We start from the raw sequence: 19716 nt of genomic DNA on the forward strand, positions 1-19716 counted from the left end.
TTTGAACATTAAATGTTTGAAGTAAATTATTCAAATATCATCTGACCAGCTTGAACCAGAACACATTCAAAGCTTCTTACATAGTAGAGTTTGCTGTACAGAATATCTAATATCCTCACTACCTGATATCCTTGCTAAAGCCTACCACTTCCAATAAATTTGTTCTATTAATCAATAATTCTTCATTCAGGTATTATTACTGACTTAATTTATTACTAAATTGTATAAGCATTACTTCCTTGGTTTCTGTTATTTTGTTTTTATTTATGTATTTTTGGTATATAAATATCACAGAAAATTATGTATGAATAAATGAAAAGAATACGCATATCAGTATATAAGAAATTGTTACTTATGGAAATAGCAGATGAAGTGATTTCTAGCACATTCTTAAAATCTGCTGAAAGGTTTACAATGAGGATAGTTAGGAAAAATTATTTTCTGCATTCTCATTGAAACTTTAATAATTTTAGGCTCCCCTTAGGAGCCTAAAACATGAATAATTCCTACAAATCTTTATGAAATAAATAGATGTTTCTTATGTTCTTAGGATAAAAGTGAGATAGTTCCAAGTATTATTCCTTCTGAAGTATCAAGTATTAAAACACTGCAATCTGTTGATCACAATAATTGGAACCTTCTTTCTGTAATTCAGAAATCTTTCTATTTATCTAATTTAGGAGGCAACTGTAGAGCTTGAAGAAGAGGAGAAACATGGTAAGCGTTTTGTTCAATAATATTTTCCTCATGATAACCCATTATATTAACCCATGATATAGCTAAACAGAACTGACAGTTGAAAGTCATATTTTCTTTGGCTCTGCTTTTTCCTATTTTTGATAAAGATGCTTAGATATTTAGTTTTTTATTTGCTTCTTTCTTTTATTTAACTACTTGATCCAAATTTGATACTTTCATTTCAGCCTAGTAAAAATTATTATTTTCATGATTTCTATGGATTACATTCTATATTTGCATCTGTACATAAACATATTTAGCTAAACCCAAAAATAATAACTCTCTTCCATCTTCCTACAAAATTGTAATCCAGTTTCTTTTTCTCTCCCACTCTGGTAACCTTGAAAGAAACATTCCCAGAATGTGCTTCTTTTATTTGTTTATTTGTTTCATTTTTTTAAAAGAGTCTGCTATTTTCCTTCCTTCTAACTTTTTAATATCACCATTGTGAGAATAAAGTATTTTATCTTGAAGATCCTACATCAGATCCTGTTATATAAATAATTTAATATAGGATTTAAATTATATATGGTATTATTCCTATTTCAGAAATGGATAATTACAAAAACATTATTATTATTATTATTATTATTATTATTATTATTATTATTATTATTATTATTATTTAGATTTGTATGCCTCCCCTCTCTGTAGACTTTATACTACAGATGTGCAGAAACTGCTGCTTTCACTTGCTTTTTGGAACAAGCTTGAAAGCCATTTGGGTCAGAGGTGGGTTTCTGCTGGGTCAGATCAGTTCGGTAGATAATAATTTGGTAATAATTTGGCAGCCTGGGTTGCTAGAACCAGCAGCAACCCAGGCCTGCACACCATCAAACTGGCTCTCTCAGTGGCGCACATGTTTTTTGCATATGCAGAAGCTGGGTTTTTGCACTGTGCTTGCACATATGTGCACCTATGCATTTCTGTGTATCTGCAGAAGCTGGGTTTTAGCACTGTGCTTGCATGCATGCACTCATGTGGTGTGCCCATGCAGCATTCCCATGCAGTGCGCAACACATGCGCACCCACATGGCACGTCAGGAAGCAAACTATCAGCAAAGAAAATCTGACCCCACCTCTGTTTGGGGTGCACTAACAATTAATATTCATAAGGTTCCATTTCATGCCCATTTGCTCCATCTTTGCAAAAGAAAAGTTTAATATACATAAACATTAGAAGTAAAGTTGATTTCTCAATTATATCATTCCATCTAGTTCAATAACCAGTCAGTAATGTCTAAAGGCTCATTTAAGGTGATGGTAGGAAATAATACAAATAGAGAAAAACAGAGCTCTTCTTTCAGTTTATAGAACAAGTATAGGTGCATTGAGCTGAATTTTTTGGAGTATAACATGCACTGGAGTATAAGACACACCTTAGTTTTGGGGGAGGAAAACAAGGAAAAAACAAATCTGTCTCTGTCTCCCAGCAATTTGCTTCACAACAAACAGCCAGATGATATATACTGTTTGCTATGTATTTCTGTGCATGTGTGTCTGACCCATAAAAATAGCAAAGAATTGGAGAAATGTACATATTAATGTAAACAAGTAGTTTTCTTAAATGTAGTCACACTAACTCCTCCCAATTATTTAAATAGATCTATTCCAAATATGACCAAGTCAGGATTTAACTCAGCTGTCTTATCTTAATAGTAAACAGGACCACTGCTACATTTCAAATTATACTTTTACAGATCCTGTTAAATCTGATATGGCTTTCTGCAAGTATGCTTATTCTCTACTATTTAAAATAACTAATGCTGGGCCTCTTCAAATCAAGCATTTATTTTAAAAAGCTTCTTCATTTTGTTAAGTTGTCTATAACAATAATACAGCAGTCTTTAAAAAATAAGTAATAATTTGAACATTCCATAGGCATTTATAGTTATTGACTTATTTCCTTGCAGCAAACACCAAACAGCCAATTTCAGCACACTCTGATTAGCACAAGAAAAAAAAATCTGCCTTTCTTCTGCCTGCCAGGAATTTGCCTCCATGCAGCTTTAGTTTCACTTTCATTTTAGTACATGAGCTTGCTTGCCTGCAGCTTCAATCAATCAGCTGAGGGTTGGGAGGCATATAATCAGTGGCTTGTGCTAATCAGGCTCTGGGCTGCTTGCTGCAAGAAGGTAAATTGCTGGGAGGCAGAGACCAAAGGGTGGGGGTGGCTGGGCATCTACATTCAGCGTGTAAGACGCACCTATGTTTTCATCCTCTTTTGGGAGGTAAAAAGGTGCATCTTATACTCCCAAAATTAAGGTAAACAAAACTTGACTTAAAACCGCAATTGAATCCAAAATTTCAATTGCTAAGCAACACAGTTGTTAACTGAGTTTTGTCCCACTTATACAACCTTTCATGTCACTTTGTTAAGTAAATCACTATGGTTATTTAGTGTTGTGGTTGGCTCTGGCCCAGCTCCTGACTCAGGGAATGTGGAAGTGGAGGCAGGGGAAACGTCAACATGTCCCAGGCCTGTTTTGTTGCCAGCAGAATCAGGTAATTCAGTTTCCTTGGATGAAGAAGAAGGTGGGGGTGACTTGGAAGAGGGGGGCTTGGCACACAGCCCAGGAAGCCAATCTCCATTATCTTCGGTCGATTCGGATGACGAAGTGTTAGACCGACGCAGGCGCAGATGTATGCATCGAAGAGACCAATTGAGGAAATATTACAGGAGATAAGAGAGGCCACCTGTGTTTGGGTGGGGCTCCAGTAATTAGAGCTGCTGCTATAAATAGCAGCATGCTAGTTTGGCCGTTGTGGAGGATTATCTGATCGCACTTGTTCAGGATCGTGCTTCACTGTTTCTGAACTTTGTTTGTGGATTTTGACACCAAAGCAGAGTAAAGTATGTGTATGTTTCACTTCGTGGGAAGAAAGAGGGCTGTGACGTTTCTTCACAGCTACTAGCTAAGTACTTAAGGACTGATTAAGGGACTTGTACAGCCTACAAGGTTGTTTTGGGGAAGAGTGCTCTTTGCAAAGGGTGCTTTGTTTCTTTTGAATTTTGTGATAAAGAACATTGTTTTGAACTTTCAAACGTGTGTGTGTGTCTGAAATTTGTACCCTTGAATTTTTGGGAGGCTTTTACAAGGGGTTTAGGACATTTAGCCTCCGCCAGTTGGATGAAGCTCTTTCCTCCGCAGCAGCTGATCGGCCGCTGCCTTCACTCCCTTGCCCAAAGGCCCCTAGCTCTTGGCCCCAGCCCTTTGGCCACAAAAATCCAAATTCAGCCACAGCCTTTTGGCCACATGGGACACTTCGCCACCATCCAATCAGAATGGTTGTTACAAAATGCTACTTTTGGAAGGAAAGAATGGGACAGTTTGCTCTTTCATACACAAACACACACATTGAATGATAGAGATGGAAGGGACCTCGGTGGCCATCTAGTCTGACCCCCTTCTCATTCGGGAGACTTACAGAATGATAGAGAGGGAAGGGACCTTGGTGGCCATGTAGTCTGACCTGACCCGCCTTCTCATTCAGGAGACTTACAGAATGATAGAGAGAAAAGGGACCTTGGTGGCCATCTAGTCTGACCTGACCCACCTTCTCATTCAGGAGACTTACAGAACGATGGAGAGGAAAGGGAACTCAGTGGCCATCTAGTCTCATTCAGGAGACTTACAGAGTGATAGAGAGGGAAGGGACCTTGGTGGCCATCTAGTCTGACCTGACCCACATTCTCATTCAGGAGACTTACAGAATGATAGAGAGGAAAGGGAACTCAGTGGCCATCTAGTCTGACCCCTCTTCTCATTCAGGAGACTTACAGAATGATAGAGAGGAAAGGGACCTCACTGGCCATCTAGTTTGACCCCCCTTCTCATTCAGGAGACTTACAGAATGATAGAGAGGAAGGGACCTCACTGGCCATCTAGTCTGACCTCCCTTCTCATTCAGGAGACTTACAGAATGATAGAGAGTGAAGGGACCTCGGTGGCCATCTAGTCTGACCCTGTTCTCATTCAGGAGACTTACAGAGTGATAGAGAGGGAAGGGACCTTGGTGGCCATCTTGTCTGACCCCCTTCTCGGCTAATGATCTCTCCCTGTTTTCAGAGAGAGAGAGAGGGTCCGTTCATGCTGTGGGCATCTAGACGATCCCATGCCCTTTTCACCCCCTCCTCTGTCCATGTGGAAAGTCCACAAAGTGTGTGTGTGTGGGAAAGAGTTGGAGGGCTAATGATCCTTCCCTGTTTGCAGAGAGAGAGAGAGAGAGGTCCGTTCATGCTGTGGGCATCTAGACGATCCCATGCCCTTTTCACCCCCTCCTCTGTCCATGTGGAAAGTCCACAAAGTGTGTGTGCGTGTGGGAAAGAGTTGGAGGGCTAATGATCCCTCCCTGTTTGCAGAGAGAGAGAGAGAGGTCCATTCATGCTGTGGGCATCTAGACGATCCCATGCCCTTTTCACCCCCCTCCTCTGTCCATGTGGAAAGTCCACAAAGTGTGTGTGCGTGTGGGAAAGAGTTGGAGGGCTAATGATCCCTCCCTGTTTGCAGAGATGCCAATGTTCCTTTCGCATCTGCCTCGCGGCATCGTAAAAAATTCCACAGATAATCATGCAAGCAGGTCATAAAGGGGCCCCAGACAGCAACCAGCCTTCACTTCTGTCATTTGCTAATAGAATCCTACCTATCTCTCTCTCCCACCCACCCGTCTTTTGTGAGGATCATGAGACTCCAAGTCTTTTTCCCCCTCCCCCCACACTTTGTGGACTCTCCAAGGTCCCTTCCAACTCTTGTTAAATGTGTATAGATGGAGGGCAGGGGTGGCCCCCTACCCTCACTTCTGACAAACTCATTCCGAAGTGTGAGTGTTCATTGCTTCCATTTGAAATAAAGTGTTAATGTTGTACATTTCCCAAAACACCAGAACAGTTGAGTGCAACCCAAAGACAAACATGTCTGTGTGTGTGTATGTGTGTTTGTGTGTGTGAAAAAGCTCCTCATCTCAAAGAAACAGGAATTAACAAAAGAGTGAGGAAAAGATAGGAGTTATCATTCTACAAATTGGCATACCGGGTCACATTTAGTTGGGGCAATAGACCTCATGACCCCTTTACCATATATCACACCAAAGAAACAGGAGTTTCCTAAAACAATTAGCATTTCAAGGAGATATAGGAACAGCTTACCACATGCTCCTTTTTTATAACTAAATTCTGTACTTGGTGATTTTGATTCCATATCTATTGATGGGATAAGCATTGGAGTTTAGCTTTGTTGAAAACAAAAGTTCATTGCTGCTGATCATGTGTGTGTCTGTGTGTGTGTGTGTGTGTGTGTGTGTGTGTGTGAAAGAGCTCCCAAAGCCCCCCACACACTTTGGGGACTCTACACATGAACGGAGAAGGCATTGGATCAGACCTCTCTCTCTCTCTTCAAACAGGAAAGGATCATTAGCCTCCCCAAGTTTTTCCCCACAAAGCCTCCTGCCCCCCCCCCCCACTTTGGAGACCCATGCCTCTTTTCACCCCTCCTTCATTCGTCTTGAGGGTTACCAGAAGTGGGAGAGGGAGGGAGCTTTGGGAGCAGTATGTTCCCCCTGCCAATTTAGCAGGTCAGAATTTGTCAAATGTGTATGGGTGGAAGGAGAGGGTGGGACTGGATGACCACCAAGGTCCCTTCCAACTCTTGTTAAATGTGTATGGGTGGAGGGCGGGGGTGGACCCTACCCCAACGTCTCGGGCCTCCAAATTTTTGCCTCTCTTGACACTTTCTTTTGTTATAAATGCTCCACGCATCATAAAAATTCCAAAGATTAGCAGGAGGAGCAGGTCATAAAGGGGCCCCAGACAGCAACCAGCCTTCACTTCTGTCCTTTGGTACCTAGCAGTCTCTCCCAACCCTCTTTTGAGAGGACTGCTCTGATTGGGTTCCCAAATTAGTTTTTAAAGGATTAGCTTGTTGTGAGGCAAGGAGTTCCACCACCCAATTTAGCAGCCCAAGAATTTGACCGGAAGACCAATTCTCCTGCTTGCGAAGAGGGTTGGACTAGATGGTCTCTGAGGTCCCCTCCATCTCTGTCATTCCATTTCATTCTCCTGCTTGAGCTGGGGGGCAGACTAGATGGCCTCTGCGGTCCCCTCCATTCTCCTGCTTGAGCTGGGGGGCAGACTAGATGGCTACCGAGGTCCCTTCCCTCTCTATCACTCTGTAAGTCTCCTGAATGAGAATGGGGCCAGACTAGATGGCCACCAAGGTCCCTTCCCTCTCTATCATTCTGTAAGTCTCCTGAATGAGAAGGGGGGTCAGGTCAGACTAGATTGCAACCAAGGTCCCTTCCCTCTCTAATATTCTGTAAGTCTCCTGAATGAGAAGAGGGGTCAGACAAGATGGCCACCAAGGTCCCTTCCCTCTCTATCATTCTGTAAGTCTCCTGAATGAGAAGGTGGGTCAAGTCAGACTAGATGGCCACCAAGGTCCCTTCCCTCTCTATCACTCTGCAAGTCTCCTGAATGAGAATGTGGGGTCAGACTAGATGGCCACCAAGGTCCCTTCCCTCTCTATCACTCTGCAAGTCTCCTGAATGAGAATGTGGGGTCAGACTAGATGGCCACTTTCCCTTCCCTCTCTATCATTCTGTAAGTCTCCTGAATGAGAAGGGGGTCAGACTAGATGGCCACTGAGTTCCCTTTCCTCTCTATCATTCTGTAAGTCTCCTGAATGAGAAAGTCGGTCAGATTAGATGGCCACTGAGTTCCCTTTCCTCTCTATCATTCTGTAAGTCTCCTGAATGAGAATGTGGGTCAGGTCAGACTAGATGGCCACCAAGGTCCCTTCCCTCTCTATCATTCTGTAAGTCTCCTGAATGAGAAGGTGGGTCAGGTCAGACGAGATGGCCACCAAGGTCCCTTCCCTCTATATCATTCTGTAAGTCCTGAATGAGAAGGTGGATCAGGTCAGACTAGATGGCCACTGAGGTCCCTTCCCTCTCTATCACTCTTCAAGTCTCCTGAATGAGAATGTGGAGTCAGACTAGATGGCCACCAAGGTCCCTTCCCTCTCTATCATTCTGTAAGTCTCCTGAATGAGAAGGGGGTCAGACTAGATGGCCACCGAGGTCCCTTCCCCCTCTATCATTCAATGTGTTTGTTTGTGTATGAAAGAGCAAACTGTCCCATTCTTTCCTTCCAAAAGTAGCATTTTGTAACAACCGTTCTGATTGGATGGTGGCGAAGTGTCCCATGTGGCCAAAAGGCTGTGGCTGAATTTGGATTTTTGTGGCCAAAGGGCTGGGGCCAAGAGCTAGGGGCCTTTGAGCGAGGGAGTGAAGGCAGCGGCCGATCAGCTGCTGCGGAGGAAAGAGCTTCATCCAACTGGCGGAGGCAAAAAGTCCCATTCTCCCACCAGAGAGCCCGGCAGAACATTTAGTAACAAAGTTGTTAAGTGAATCTGTTTTCCCCATTGACTTTACTTGTCAAATGGTTGTAAAAGGTGATCACACAATACCTACTGGGACACTGCAGCCATCATAAATGCGTGCCAGTTGTCAATCATCCAAATTTTGATCACAGGACTATGGGGATGCTACAGCGGTCATAATTAAAAAAAAATACTAAGGTCACTTTTTCAGTACTGTTGTAAACTCAAACAGTTACTAAAGAACTCGTAAATTGACAGGAACCTGTTATCTGTAGCAACCTGTACCTGCTCAGGATAAATAACGAGCCGGGGTGGCGCAGCAGTTAGAGTGCTGTACTGCAGGCCACTGAGACTGACTGTAGATCTGTAGGTCAGTGGTTCAAATCTCATCACCGGGTCCAGCCTTTCATCCTTCCGAGGTGAGTAAAATGAGGATCCAGATTGTGGGGGCAATATGCTGGCTCTGTAAAAAAAAAAGTGCTATTGCTAATATATTGTTTTTCTAAACAAAGACAGTAAAATATGTTAAATGAAATTATGACAGAAGGTTTGCTCAAGGTCCCACCATGAAAGATGAAAGAAACTGACCAGAAAGTAGCTCTTGACCACATTATAGAGTGCACAGTACCCAAGGATAAGATTGCCCCCTTGGCTTTCTAAAACGCCGCCCCAAAACGTGCCTTAAGTATTAGACTAAATCACAATTTGTCATTGTTTTATAGTGTTTTGATGATGTTTAATTTCTTTTATGGATTTTCAATTTTAATTTTTTATTGTTAACCACCGAGAGCTGATTGAGATGGTATAAAATTATATAAGTGAATTTAAAAAGCTTCCAAATGAATATTCTCCTTTATAAGGGTTATTGAGAGAAATATGAAGGGTTCTTGGTGCTGTCTAAGCTTGGTTGACTTCTTGCAGATGTTTCATTAGCCAAATTAGGTAAAATCATGAATCCTGATGATGTTACGTAGTTTGGTAATGAAACAACCTCTCATTTCAATCATGAGCTGCAAATATTCTCCATTCTGGGGTGGAACCAGTCTTCAGGATGGGTTTTACACGACCAATCATCTGGAGGATCAAGTCAGTCATTTGCATAATTGCTAGGATCCATCCTGTAAAATCCCAGATTTGACTCAATCCTTCAGAGGATAGGTTGTGGTTAATTTGACTCCCTGAAACCTTTCTTACCTTTCTTTCAATTTTTTAACCTTAAACTCTATACTAACCAAACAGCTCTCCAATGCTGCTGAATACAAACAGCACTTCTTAGGACTTTAACCTTGCATCACTAAGGAATCCAGCTTTTTCCTTTCTTCATTTGCCGGAGGAAGAAATAGAACTGAAAGAAAAAACAACAGGAACAGAGTAGCTAACTGAGGACCGCCCTCGACTCGCCCCCCACTATTCCACCTTCCCAGCGGAGAGTGACAATAGGGAGCCTGAATAGAAAACTTTTGTATTTCCTGCGTTCAGGCTACAAGCAAGTCCTGGAAGCAGAGGAGAGAAGCCAGTCGCCACTGAGTGTGCTTGTGGCTGCCGCACAGCCACAGTCCCCTCAGGAGGGGGCTCCTCCTCCCCAAGGCTTTTAGCTCACACACAAACCAAAAGGAGAAAAACAATGGCAAGGCTTCTAGCCACTGCCTCCTGAGCCTGCTCAGAGGTCATATATGAGGGTGGGGGAAGGAGAGGACAAAAGAGAGCTTTGTTTCCCCGGTAACACAATGAGGCAGAGGGCTTCCAGGACTTCGGGGCCAGCTTCACAGGCAAGCACAATACCTTATCCTCTCTTCTACAAGGCCACATGCATTTCATAGGGGCATCCATATTGGGGGAAGACCACGAGGAGGCTGCCTTATTGGAAGAGGACCTAGGACCTCATGGACGGTAGAGTCTCCAAGGATCAATGGCCTCAGAGAACCACAGCCCTCCTGGGGGGGGGGGGAGCAGAAGAAATCAGATAGGACCTCATCGGATGGAGATTGGGCCTCTTCCCCAGAACATTCTTCCATCTGATCAGAGGGGTCCACCAACCAGTCCCACAAGACCTCCATGGGCTAGGAGATCAGAGGGGGATTCTCTGGCATTAGATGCTACCAATCTCCTCAGTTCCAGGAAGGATGTCTGACAGTTCAGGGATTTAACCCAAAAGAGGCAATTATATCTGAACAAGCATCACAACCACCTCCTCACATGGCCCTAGATCCAGTTAACATCAGGACCCTAGTGTCAGAGACTCTCTGACAAGCCTTGGCAGATAATTTCAGATGCTCTTCAGGGAGAAAATCCCCCCTCCTCCTCAGCATCCTCTTCCAGGGTTCCTCTAAGCAGAAGAGTTCAGAGGATTACTCAGAGGACTGGGCCCTTAGTTGTTCCAAGGATAAGACTTAAGATGAAGGGGATTCCAGATGGAATCTGTCAGAAGATGAGGATATAACCACACAACAACCTCTGTCCATTGGCCTATTTCCCCCAAATCTTTTAAAATCACAAACAGAGAAGAAATGATAGGAGTTGAAATTGAAGGGATGTTGGGTGAAAGTGACCACATAATACCAAAATTCAACATAATGCAAACACAAACAGCTGGACCCAACAACTCCAAAATCCCAGACTTCAGAAAAGCGGACTTCAACAAATTCAGAGATAATCTGGGAAAAATCCCCTGGATGGAAGTCCTAAGGGGCAAATCTACATAAGAAACTTGGGAGGCCCTGAAAAACACATCATAAAAGCCCAGAACAACAGAATCCCAATGAAGGGATTTTAACAAGTTTTTCGCAGATAAAATTGCTCAGATCCGGACTGACCTTGGCTCCAATTGGAATGCAGTGTTGGCTGACAATGAGTCAGTCAAGGTGACAGGGGTCCGTCCTATTCCATCGGTATGGAGGGAGTTTGGCATGGTAATACCTGATGAAGTGGACAAGGCCATTGGAGCTGTGAGTTCCGCCACCTGTTTATTGGACCCGTGTCCCTTCTGGCTGGTTTTGGCCAGCAGGTAGGTGACACAGAGCTGGGTCCAGGAGATTACCAATGCTTCATTGAGGGAGGGGTCCTTCCCAGCTCCTTATTGTTGTGTATACTCCTGTTCAGTTTGAGGATTTTGCAGATTCTGATTCGGATAGTGTTTATGAATTAGTGGCAGGTCCTGATTTACAAGCAGAGGAAGAAGGGGGAGTCCAACCACAGGACGTTCCTATGAGCTCAGACTCAAGTGAAGGAGAAACAGATATCAAATGGGTAAATCCTTCTTTCAGAGACGAAGGGAACAAGTTTCAGGGAAGAAATATTAGGAGAGGAATGGGTTAATTAATTAAGTAATTAATTCGTCACGTCCGGGTGTCAGCAGAGAAGAAGGGTGGAGTTTTCAATCAGCTATGAATCAATATGGAGATGCCTTTCCGCGGCTCTGAAAATAAGCTTTGTTTTATGTGTTTAATTGCAGTTTTTATTACCCTGAGCTAATGCTGCCTAGCCATAAATTTTAAGATGAATGGAGGAATGCTTTGAAGATGTTTTTTCTGCCTTAAAGACTGAGATAAAAGTGACTGCATACCGATGACGCAGTTTGTAACAGAAGGAAGAAAGAAATAAAGATGATGTTTTGTTTTTGTAAATCTCTGCATTCAGGCAAGCCTTTATTCCAATTAACACGGGCCCTAGCTGGAGATCAGAACAGTGTTGAAAACTCCCACTTAGAAAAGAAATTCAACCAGCCAACTCAGAATGGCCAATTTAGTAAATGATATGCAGGCCTTAACACAAACCATGGCTGCGTTGCAGGCACAGATCATCGTGTTACAGAATCAACCCGCAGCCCCCGTTCAACCACAGGTCATAATTCAACCAAGACCAAAGCCATCTGTTTTTACAGGGGCAAGAGATCAATTTGATCCATTTATTCATCAATGTCAGAACTTTTTAAACTCATCTCCAGAGGATTTTGCTAGAGATGCCATGAAAGTCTCTTTCATTATAAGCCTATGCAAAGGTACTGCATTTGAGTGGGCATGCCTTTCTTAGCATGTCAGGACCCAATTCTGCAAAATTATGCTGCTTTTCGCCACAGGTTTTGTTGTGGTTAGCTCTGGCCCATCTCCTGCCCCAAGGACTGTGGGTGTGGGGGAGACATCCACATGCTGCAGGCCTGTTTTGCCCCCGGTGGAATCTGATGATGAAGGCTCCTCTGACCAAGAAGACATGAGTGACAGGGAGGAGGAGAGTGTGGCAGACAGCTCAGAAGGAGATCAATTATCTAGCTCCTCCTTGGATTCAGAACAAGAGTTAATGATACAGCCACGCATGCGGAGAGCGATGCATAGGCAACAACAACTGAGAGATTATTATCAAAGAAAATGAGGCCACCTGTGGTTGGTTGGGGCTGTGGTAATTAGTGAGGCTGCCTGTGGGTTTGGCCATTGTGGAGGATTATCTGATCGTTGTGTTTCAAGACTGCTTTACTGACTGACTTGTTGTGTGTGCTGATTTTTCCCTGCTTTGAAACTAAACCAGAGCAAAGTGTGTTTCACTTTGTGAAAGAAAGACTTTGAATTGCCTCACAGCTGCAAACTAAGTATCACAGGACTGATAAGGGACTTGTATAAATTACCAGTTTGTTTGGAGATGAGTGCTCTTTGCTATACCAAAAGAGGGCTTAGTTTAAGTGAATTTTCATTATAAAGAACATTGTTTTGAATTTTCAAACGTGTGTGTGTGTCTGAAATTTGTACCTGTGAATTTTTGGGAGGATTCTACCAGAGAGCCCGACAGAACAGGTTTGAACAAGAATTTCAAGACCACATGTGCATATAAAACGCTATTGTTCAGTTATGCCAATTGCACATGGGAAACAAGACCATCTCTGAGTATATCTCTGACTTCCGGAAACTAGTCACACCCCTGAATTAGAATGAGGAAGCCCTTATAGAACTGTTCCAAGATGGCCTGAAACCTAAAATTGTGAATGAGATGATACGCCATCTGTTCTGCCGGCTCTCTGATAGGAGCCTCCCGAAAATTCAAGGGTACAAATTTCAGACACACACACATTTGAAAATTCAAAACAATGTTCTTTATCACAAAAGTCAAAATAAAGTAAGCACTCTTTTTGTATTGCAAAGAGCACTCTTCCCAAAACAACCGGGTAGTCTGTACAATTTCCTTTAAGCAGTCATTATGTACTTAGCCAGCAGCTGTGGAGAAACTTCACACCCCTTCTTCTTCCAACGAAGGGAGACACACACACACGTTGCTCTGCTTTGGTTTCAAAGGCGTGAAAAAGCAACAAAGTCCAGCACACAAGATTCCTGATGAAACTGCAACAGATATTCTTCCACAATGGCCAAACCCACATGCTGCTATTTATAGCAGCAGCCCTAATTACTGGAGCCCCACCCAAACACAGGGGGCCTCCCTTATTTCCTGTAATATGTTCTTACTTGGTCTCTTCTACGCATAATTCTGCGCTTGCGTAGGTCCAAAATGTCATCATCTGAAGCAATAGAAGATAAGGAAGATTGCCTTGGCTGTGTGCAAGCCCTTCTCTGCCGAGTCATTCCCTCCTTCTTCTTCGTCCAAGGAAACTAAACTCTGAACTGATTCTGTCGGCAATAACACAGGCTTGTGACAAGCTGAAGTTTCCCCTGCATCCACCTCCCCATTTCCTGGGGCAGGAGCTGGGCCAGAGCCAACCACAACACCATCCCCTCCCAGAAGGCCCCTCCCCTGACTCCAGCGCAAGGGACAAGGTTTCTGGGGAAATTGGGCATGAAACGCTTGGATAAGGACGGGAGCATCAACCAGGGCAGCCTCCACCCATGAACAATTGCACAAGATATTGAAAACAACCCATTGCACAAGATATTGAAAACAATCGTCCACCCGAGCTTCCGGTTTGGTCCGGGATCGCAGCGGAGGCTCTGGGGCAGGGCTCTGTCCCCGAGACTCCTTCTACCCCTCCAAAGATCGTGTTTGCAGTTGGTTTGGGCCCAGATGGCCCGTCCTCAGAAAAGGGGGCTTCCCTGAACTCAAGGAGCTATTGCCGAAGTTCCAGAGGCAAGGGATTGCCCCGCAGCTTTGGAGAAGGGAGAACTGATCCTCGTACCTTCTGGGATCTGGCCATTGCGATCCGTTCTTACCAGTGGGAAGTGAGGAAATAAGAAGAAGAACTAAAATTCCGAAATAAGCCATTAAAGCAGAAAGAGAAGACAAAAGAGAAAAGAAGATTTTAAGGTATAAGTTTGTTACATGACAAGTTTGGAAAATTTGATTAAGTTAAACTTTTAAAATAACAAGGCGAAAAAAGAAAGTTTTTTAAAAGAAAAATCGTATCCTGGGGCTGAAAAAGACTACACGGCCGGAACTACTTTTCTTTTCACACCAAACTAAACTTATAAAAAACTGAATTTGACTTGATTCTTAAGATCGGGACTGGATATAAATTTATATTTTGGAAGAGGATGTTAGGAGGTGTGATTTAATAAAGATTTGAATTGCAGAAAGCTCAGTATAACGTTAAATCCCAGACACTATTTTTCCATATCATCTGCGGAGAGATTACACTTCATGGCTCTTATTTTGAAAATGAAATAAAAGAAAAGTAAAAGAAAATCTTCTATGTGACTTTTTGCAATTCTGACTGGCGAATTATATAAAGAAGAGTTTTATTGTTTGATTGGTTTTGCTGCCGTTGGATTTTCGGGCTTTCTCGTGAAATTTGCTGCAAAGGGAAAATATTTTCTTTTCTTTCTCTTTTTATCACTTGAAAGGATCTACCACAAAGGTTTAAATTTCGAACTGGATTATATATATTTTTTCTAACATCATTGGACTAAGCTATTGGACTATAATCATTGTAGAAGGCTTCTAAGAACTGATTGATATATAAAGACATTTTGGCCTCATGACTGGACTGGATTATTAGATAAAAATTAATTTAAATTGACTCTGAAATATTTTGGATCCTGGTTTTTAGAAGAGAACTGTAAAAGAACTGTAAAGAACTTTAAATTTAAATCTTCAATCAACAAAAAAGACTTCTACATCTGATTGGATAATTATAAGTATATTATTGGTGCTTTTTCTCCTTTTCCTTTCTTCTTTCCCTTTTTTTCCCTAGGTATTGATTCTATTTATAGATACAGTGGTACCTCGGTTCTCGACCACAATTTGTTCTGGAAGTGTGGTCAAGAACCGATTTGGTTGAGAACTGAAACAATTTAAGATAAATTCCCCTCCTCAGTTGTCTCTCCCTCTAGCTTGCCTGTTTCTGTCCCCATGTCTCTCTTTCTCTCTCTCTCTCTCTCTGTGTAGTTTGACATCTTCCGTCTTCAGTTCTCTCAATCGCCCGCTTCTGTCCCTGGCCCTCTCTCTCTCTGTGTAGTTTGCCGGCTTCCGGCTTCAGTTCTCTTGCTCGCCCGCTTCTGTCCCTGGCTCTCTCTCTCTGTGTGTAGTTTGCTGGCTTCCATCTTCAGCTCTCTCGAGTGTTCGAGTTCCAAATATTTGTTCGGATTTCAGGGCAAAAGTTTCTTGAATTTCCTGGTCGAATACCAATTTGTTCGAACTGAGAAGCGTTCAAAAACCGAGGTACCATTGTATTTTGATATAAAATTAATTGAAATAATGAACTGTTAACTTTAGACCCTCCCTCCCCTCCCCTGGTGTGGTGCCTTTTTCTTTTTTAAAAAAACTTTTAAATTGTACTTAATAAGCTTTGTTCATGTATGAGAATTTTTTTTATTGAAGTAATATAATCAACTTAAGCCTTTTCTTTTTCAATCTGTTTTAACATTGATTAAAATCTTGCCTTTCCTTCCTTATCTTTGGTTATTTCCTTTGTTTTTCCTGTTTCTTTTTTGTTATTTCTTTCTTTTTTCTCTCATCTAGTAATTTTATATACTTATTATACCTACCATTACAAAATAAATATTGAAAATTAAGGTTACTTTTTTAGTTTAATTGAGAATACTCTTTTTCTCCTGTAAGGACTTTTTGAAAGGAGCCGCCAACATCAGGCCACCAACAGTGCACAGTTTTCCTTCTTGGGACTTGTCCCTGGTGCTGCACGCCTTGACAGGTCCCCCCTTTGAACCTATTCGTCAAATTTCCGTAAGGTTAATGACCCTCAACAACAAGACCGGACCTCTGTCGATTTCAGCCAGATAGGGTCGTCCTGAGACTGGACCCAGCGTTCACCCCAAAAATAAATTCCACTTTCCATAGAGCCCAGGAGATTGTTTTACCGGACTTCTGTACTCATGGGAACCACCCATCAGAACTGAGGTGGCATAAACTGGACGTTAGGCGAGCCTTGAAGATCTACGTTTGCAGGACACAGCCATTCAGGACTTCGGAAGCCTTGTTCGTGTCCTTTTCAACTTGAGCTATGAGCAATAAGGTTTCCTCTCAGACAATTAGCCACTGGCTGTGAGAATGCATATCAGAGGCATACAGGACAATGGGCACCCCAGTTCCTCAGGGGATAACGGGGCACTCTACCCGCAGTGCTGCCACGTCGACAGCCTGGAGGACTCAGGCATCTCTGGAGGACATTTGTAGGGCAGCCACATGGGCAGCCCTATCCACATTCATTAGACCCTACCGGATTGACTCCTTTGCCTCGGTGGAGGGGGCTTTTGGGAGGAGGGTATTACAGGGAGTGTGCTCATTCCCAGCGCCCCTGGTCGGGCCTTCTCCCTCCCTCTGATTCAAACTTGGGTATATCCCATGTTGGATTCTCCTTGCAAGTGCATTGGAGAAGGACTGTTGAACTTACCTGAATGGTCTTCTCGATGCACTGCAAGGAGAGTCCAAACTGTCCCGGCTTTTGGACCAGGGACACTGTTTGGAGTGGAAGTTATACTTTAAGAGTTTTGCATTACTTGGTTCAATAAATTGTGTTCCTTATTACTGTTCCTTCGTTTTATATTAGACTGGAGGGCTAGGGGGCGGTACCTGCCTAATATTTAAATTAAACTCAGTCCCTACCAATCAGACTGTAGAATAACCCATGTTGGACTCTCCTTGCAGTGCATCGAGAAGACCGTTCAGGTAAGTTCAATGGTCCTTCCTTTACACATCACCTCAAGTGTCACCTCTGCCATCTCCTGTACATCAAAGCACAGCTGCAAGTATTATTATTGTTGTTGTTGTTATTATTATTATTATTACTATTATTATTATTATTATTTATTAGATTTGTATGCCGCCCCTCTCTGTAGACTTGGGGCGGCTTACAGCAATGATAAAAACAATACATCCATCTGTATCTTTTTAGGTCAGCTTTGCCTTCTGGTTTAGTGTGATATACATTCAAATTTTAAGAATTATTTGTTGTCTTTTAGCCAAAGCAATTCTGGGCTCCCTTCTGTCCTGTTGTCCCAGCCCTCTTGGGGAGCATCTGAGATCTCAGCCCCTTGCTGGGACTCCAGTCTTGATTCAGCTGAGTCTGAGATTAAGGCAGTCTGAGGTTCTCCTGAGTTGGGAAGATGCATCCCAGTTCCTTTGTCCCTCTCAAAGGCTTTGGTCAAAGAGCAGCAGAGAAGGATTTCCATGGAAAGCTTCCTCCCCTCCCAGCTGCTTCGGCTGGTTCCCCCAATTCCCCTCCATGTTAGTTAAAGAGAAAGAGAAAGCACAAACATAACCTACTCTTCAAACAATCCAGGAAACACTGAATGCAATGAAAGACTTTGTGCTAAAATCTCAAGATGATGCAAATCAACTTTCTTAAGGATTAAAGGCTGAAATAGGAGAACTAAAAGCAGATACAGGAGAGATGAAACAGAAGATGTACGGATTCAGCTCCAATGATCTTAGAAGCCGATGTCTTAGAAAAACTTGAACGATTAAAGATAAATAAGGCAATGGGTCCAGATGGCATCCACCACAGAGTTCTTAAAGAACTTAGATCTGTCATTGCTATCCCCCTGACTGATTTGTTTAACCAATCCCTGTTAACAGGAGATGTTCCTGAGGATTGGAGAATGGCCAGGGTTGTGCCTATCCACAACAAGGGCAGTAGAGAAGAAGCTGGTAACTACAGGCCAGTTAGCTTGACATCAGTTATAGTTAAAATGATGGAGACTCTACTCAAAAAGAGGATAAATCAGCACCTAAGAAACAATAACTTATTGGACCCAAATCAGCATGGCTTTACTGAAGGCAGATCATGTCAGACTAATCTCATTGATTTCTTTGATTATGTCACAAAGGTGTTGGATCAAGGTGGTGCCGTGGATATTGCCTACATGGACTTCAGCAAAGCCTTTGATACGGATCCACACAAAGAGCTGATAGATAAATTAGTGAAGATTGGACTTAATCCCTGGATAGTTCAATGGATTTGCAGCTGGCTGAAGTGTAGACATCAGAGTTTTTGTTAATGGCGAGTATTCTGAGCAGAGACAGGTTAAAAGCAGTGTGCCACAAGGGTCTGTTCTGAGTCCTGTTCTGAGTTTAATATGTTTGTGAGTGACATAGGGGAAGGTTTGGTAGGGAAGGTTTGCCTATTTGCTGATGACTCTAAAGTGTGCAATAGGGTTGATATTCCTTGAGGGGTCGGTAATATGGTGAATGATTTAGCTTTACTAGATAAATGGTCAAAGCAATGGAAACTGCAGTTTAATGTTTCCCAGTGTAAAATAATGCACTTGGGGAAAAAGAATCCTCAATCTGAGTATTGCATTGGCAGTTCTGTGTTAGCAAAAACTTCAGAAGAGAAGCATAGATAGAGACAATGACAAGAGGTTTCGGGTCTATATTTACCTGTACAATTAGTATTCTGCCCTCTTGATCAGCATATAATTGTTTGAAGTTTATTGAGTTTTCAATATACATTGCTATCCCTCTTTTTCTTTGATTTGCCAAACTGACGTACATTGTCAATGTCTCTACCTATGCTTCAAACGAAAATCAAATGATATTTTATAAGCAACTACATCAAAAAATAAATGAATTAAACATTGAAAACATGATTATAATTGGCGACTTCAACGCAATTTCAAACAGATCATTAGATCTTTCTGGGGGGGGGAAGATAAGAAAAAGAAAAATATATTGCCAACTACTTTCCAGAAAATGAGATCTGAGTTATTGTTAAATGACATTTGGAGGGAAAGACACCCTTTAACTAGGCAATACACCTTTTATTCAAACCCCCACAAAATTTGGACAAGAATAGATATGGTTTGGGCTTCAAAAATAACTTCAGAACAAATTAAAGAGATTGAGATAGACACAAATACATGGGCCGATCACAACCCTTTAGTGGTATACTTGAAAAATAATAAGAAACATTTGAATTGACAGATGAATAGAATATTATAAGAGATCAACAATATAAGGAATGGATAGAAAAAGAATTAAAAAATTTCTTTAAAATTAATAAAAATTCAGAAACCTCTCCCCAAAATTTATGGGACACTGCCAAGGCGTATATTAGAGGATTAATGATTTCTTATACAGCGAAGAAAAATAAAGAAAAATACTGCGAAGAAAAATAAAGAAAAATACTGCGAAGAAAAATAAAGAAAAAAAGATACAATATGAACAATATGATACAATCACTGAATTAAATCAACTAGAGATATTATCACAACAT

General features: G+C 42.2%; 1 protein-coding gene across 1 annotated transcript in view; it reads left to right on the forward strand.

Moving 5' to 3' along the window:
- The window catches only part of TRAF3IP1 (TRAF3 interacting protein 1), a 94628-nt gene that overhangs the window by 31678 nt on the left and 43234 nt on the right, over positions 1-19716 (forward strand). The window contains exon 5 of the mRNA XM_070758442.1: positions 681-717. Coding sequence (XP_070614543.1) covers positions 681-717 — 37 coding nt within the window. The remainder of the gene's footprint in view (positions 1-680; positions 718-19716) is intronic.

This window comes from Erythrolamprus reginae, chromosome 1 (assembly GCF_031021105.1).
Source record: "Erythrolamprus reginae isolate rEryReg1 chromosome 1, rEryReg1.hap1, whole genome shotgun sequence".
Classification (NCBI taxonomy): Eukaryota; Metazoa; Chordata; class Lepidosauria; order Squamata; family Dipsadidae; genus Erythrolamprus; species Erythrolamprus reginae.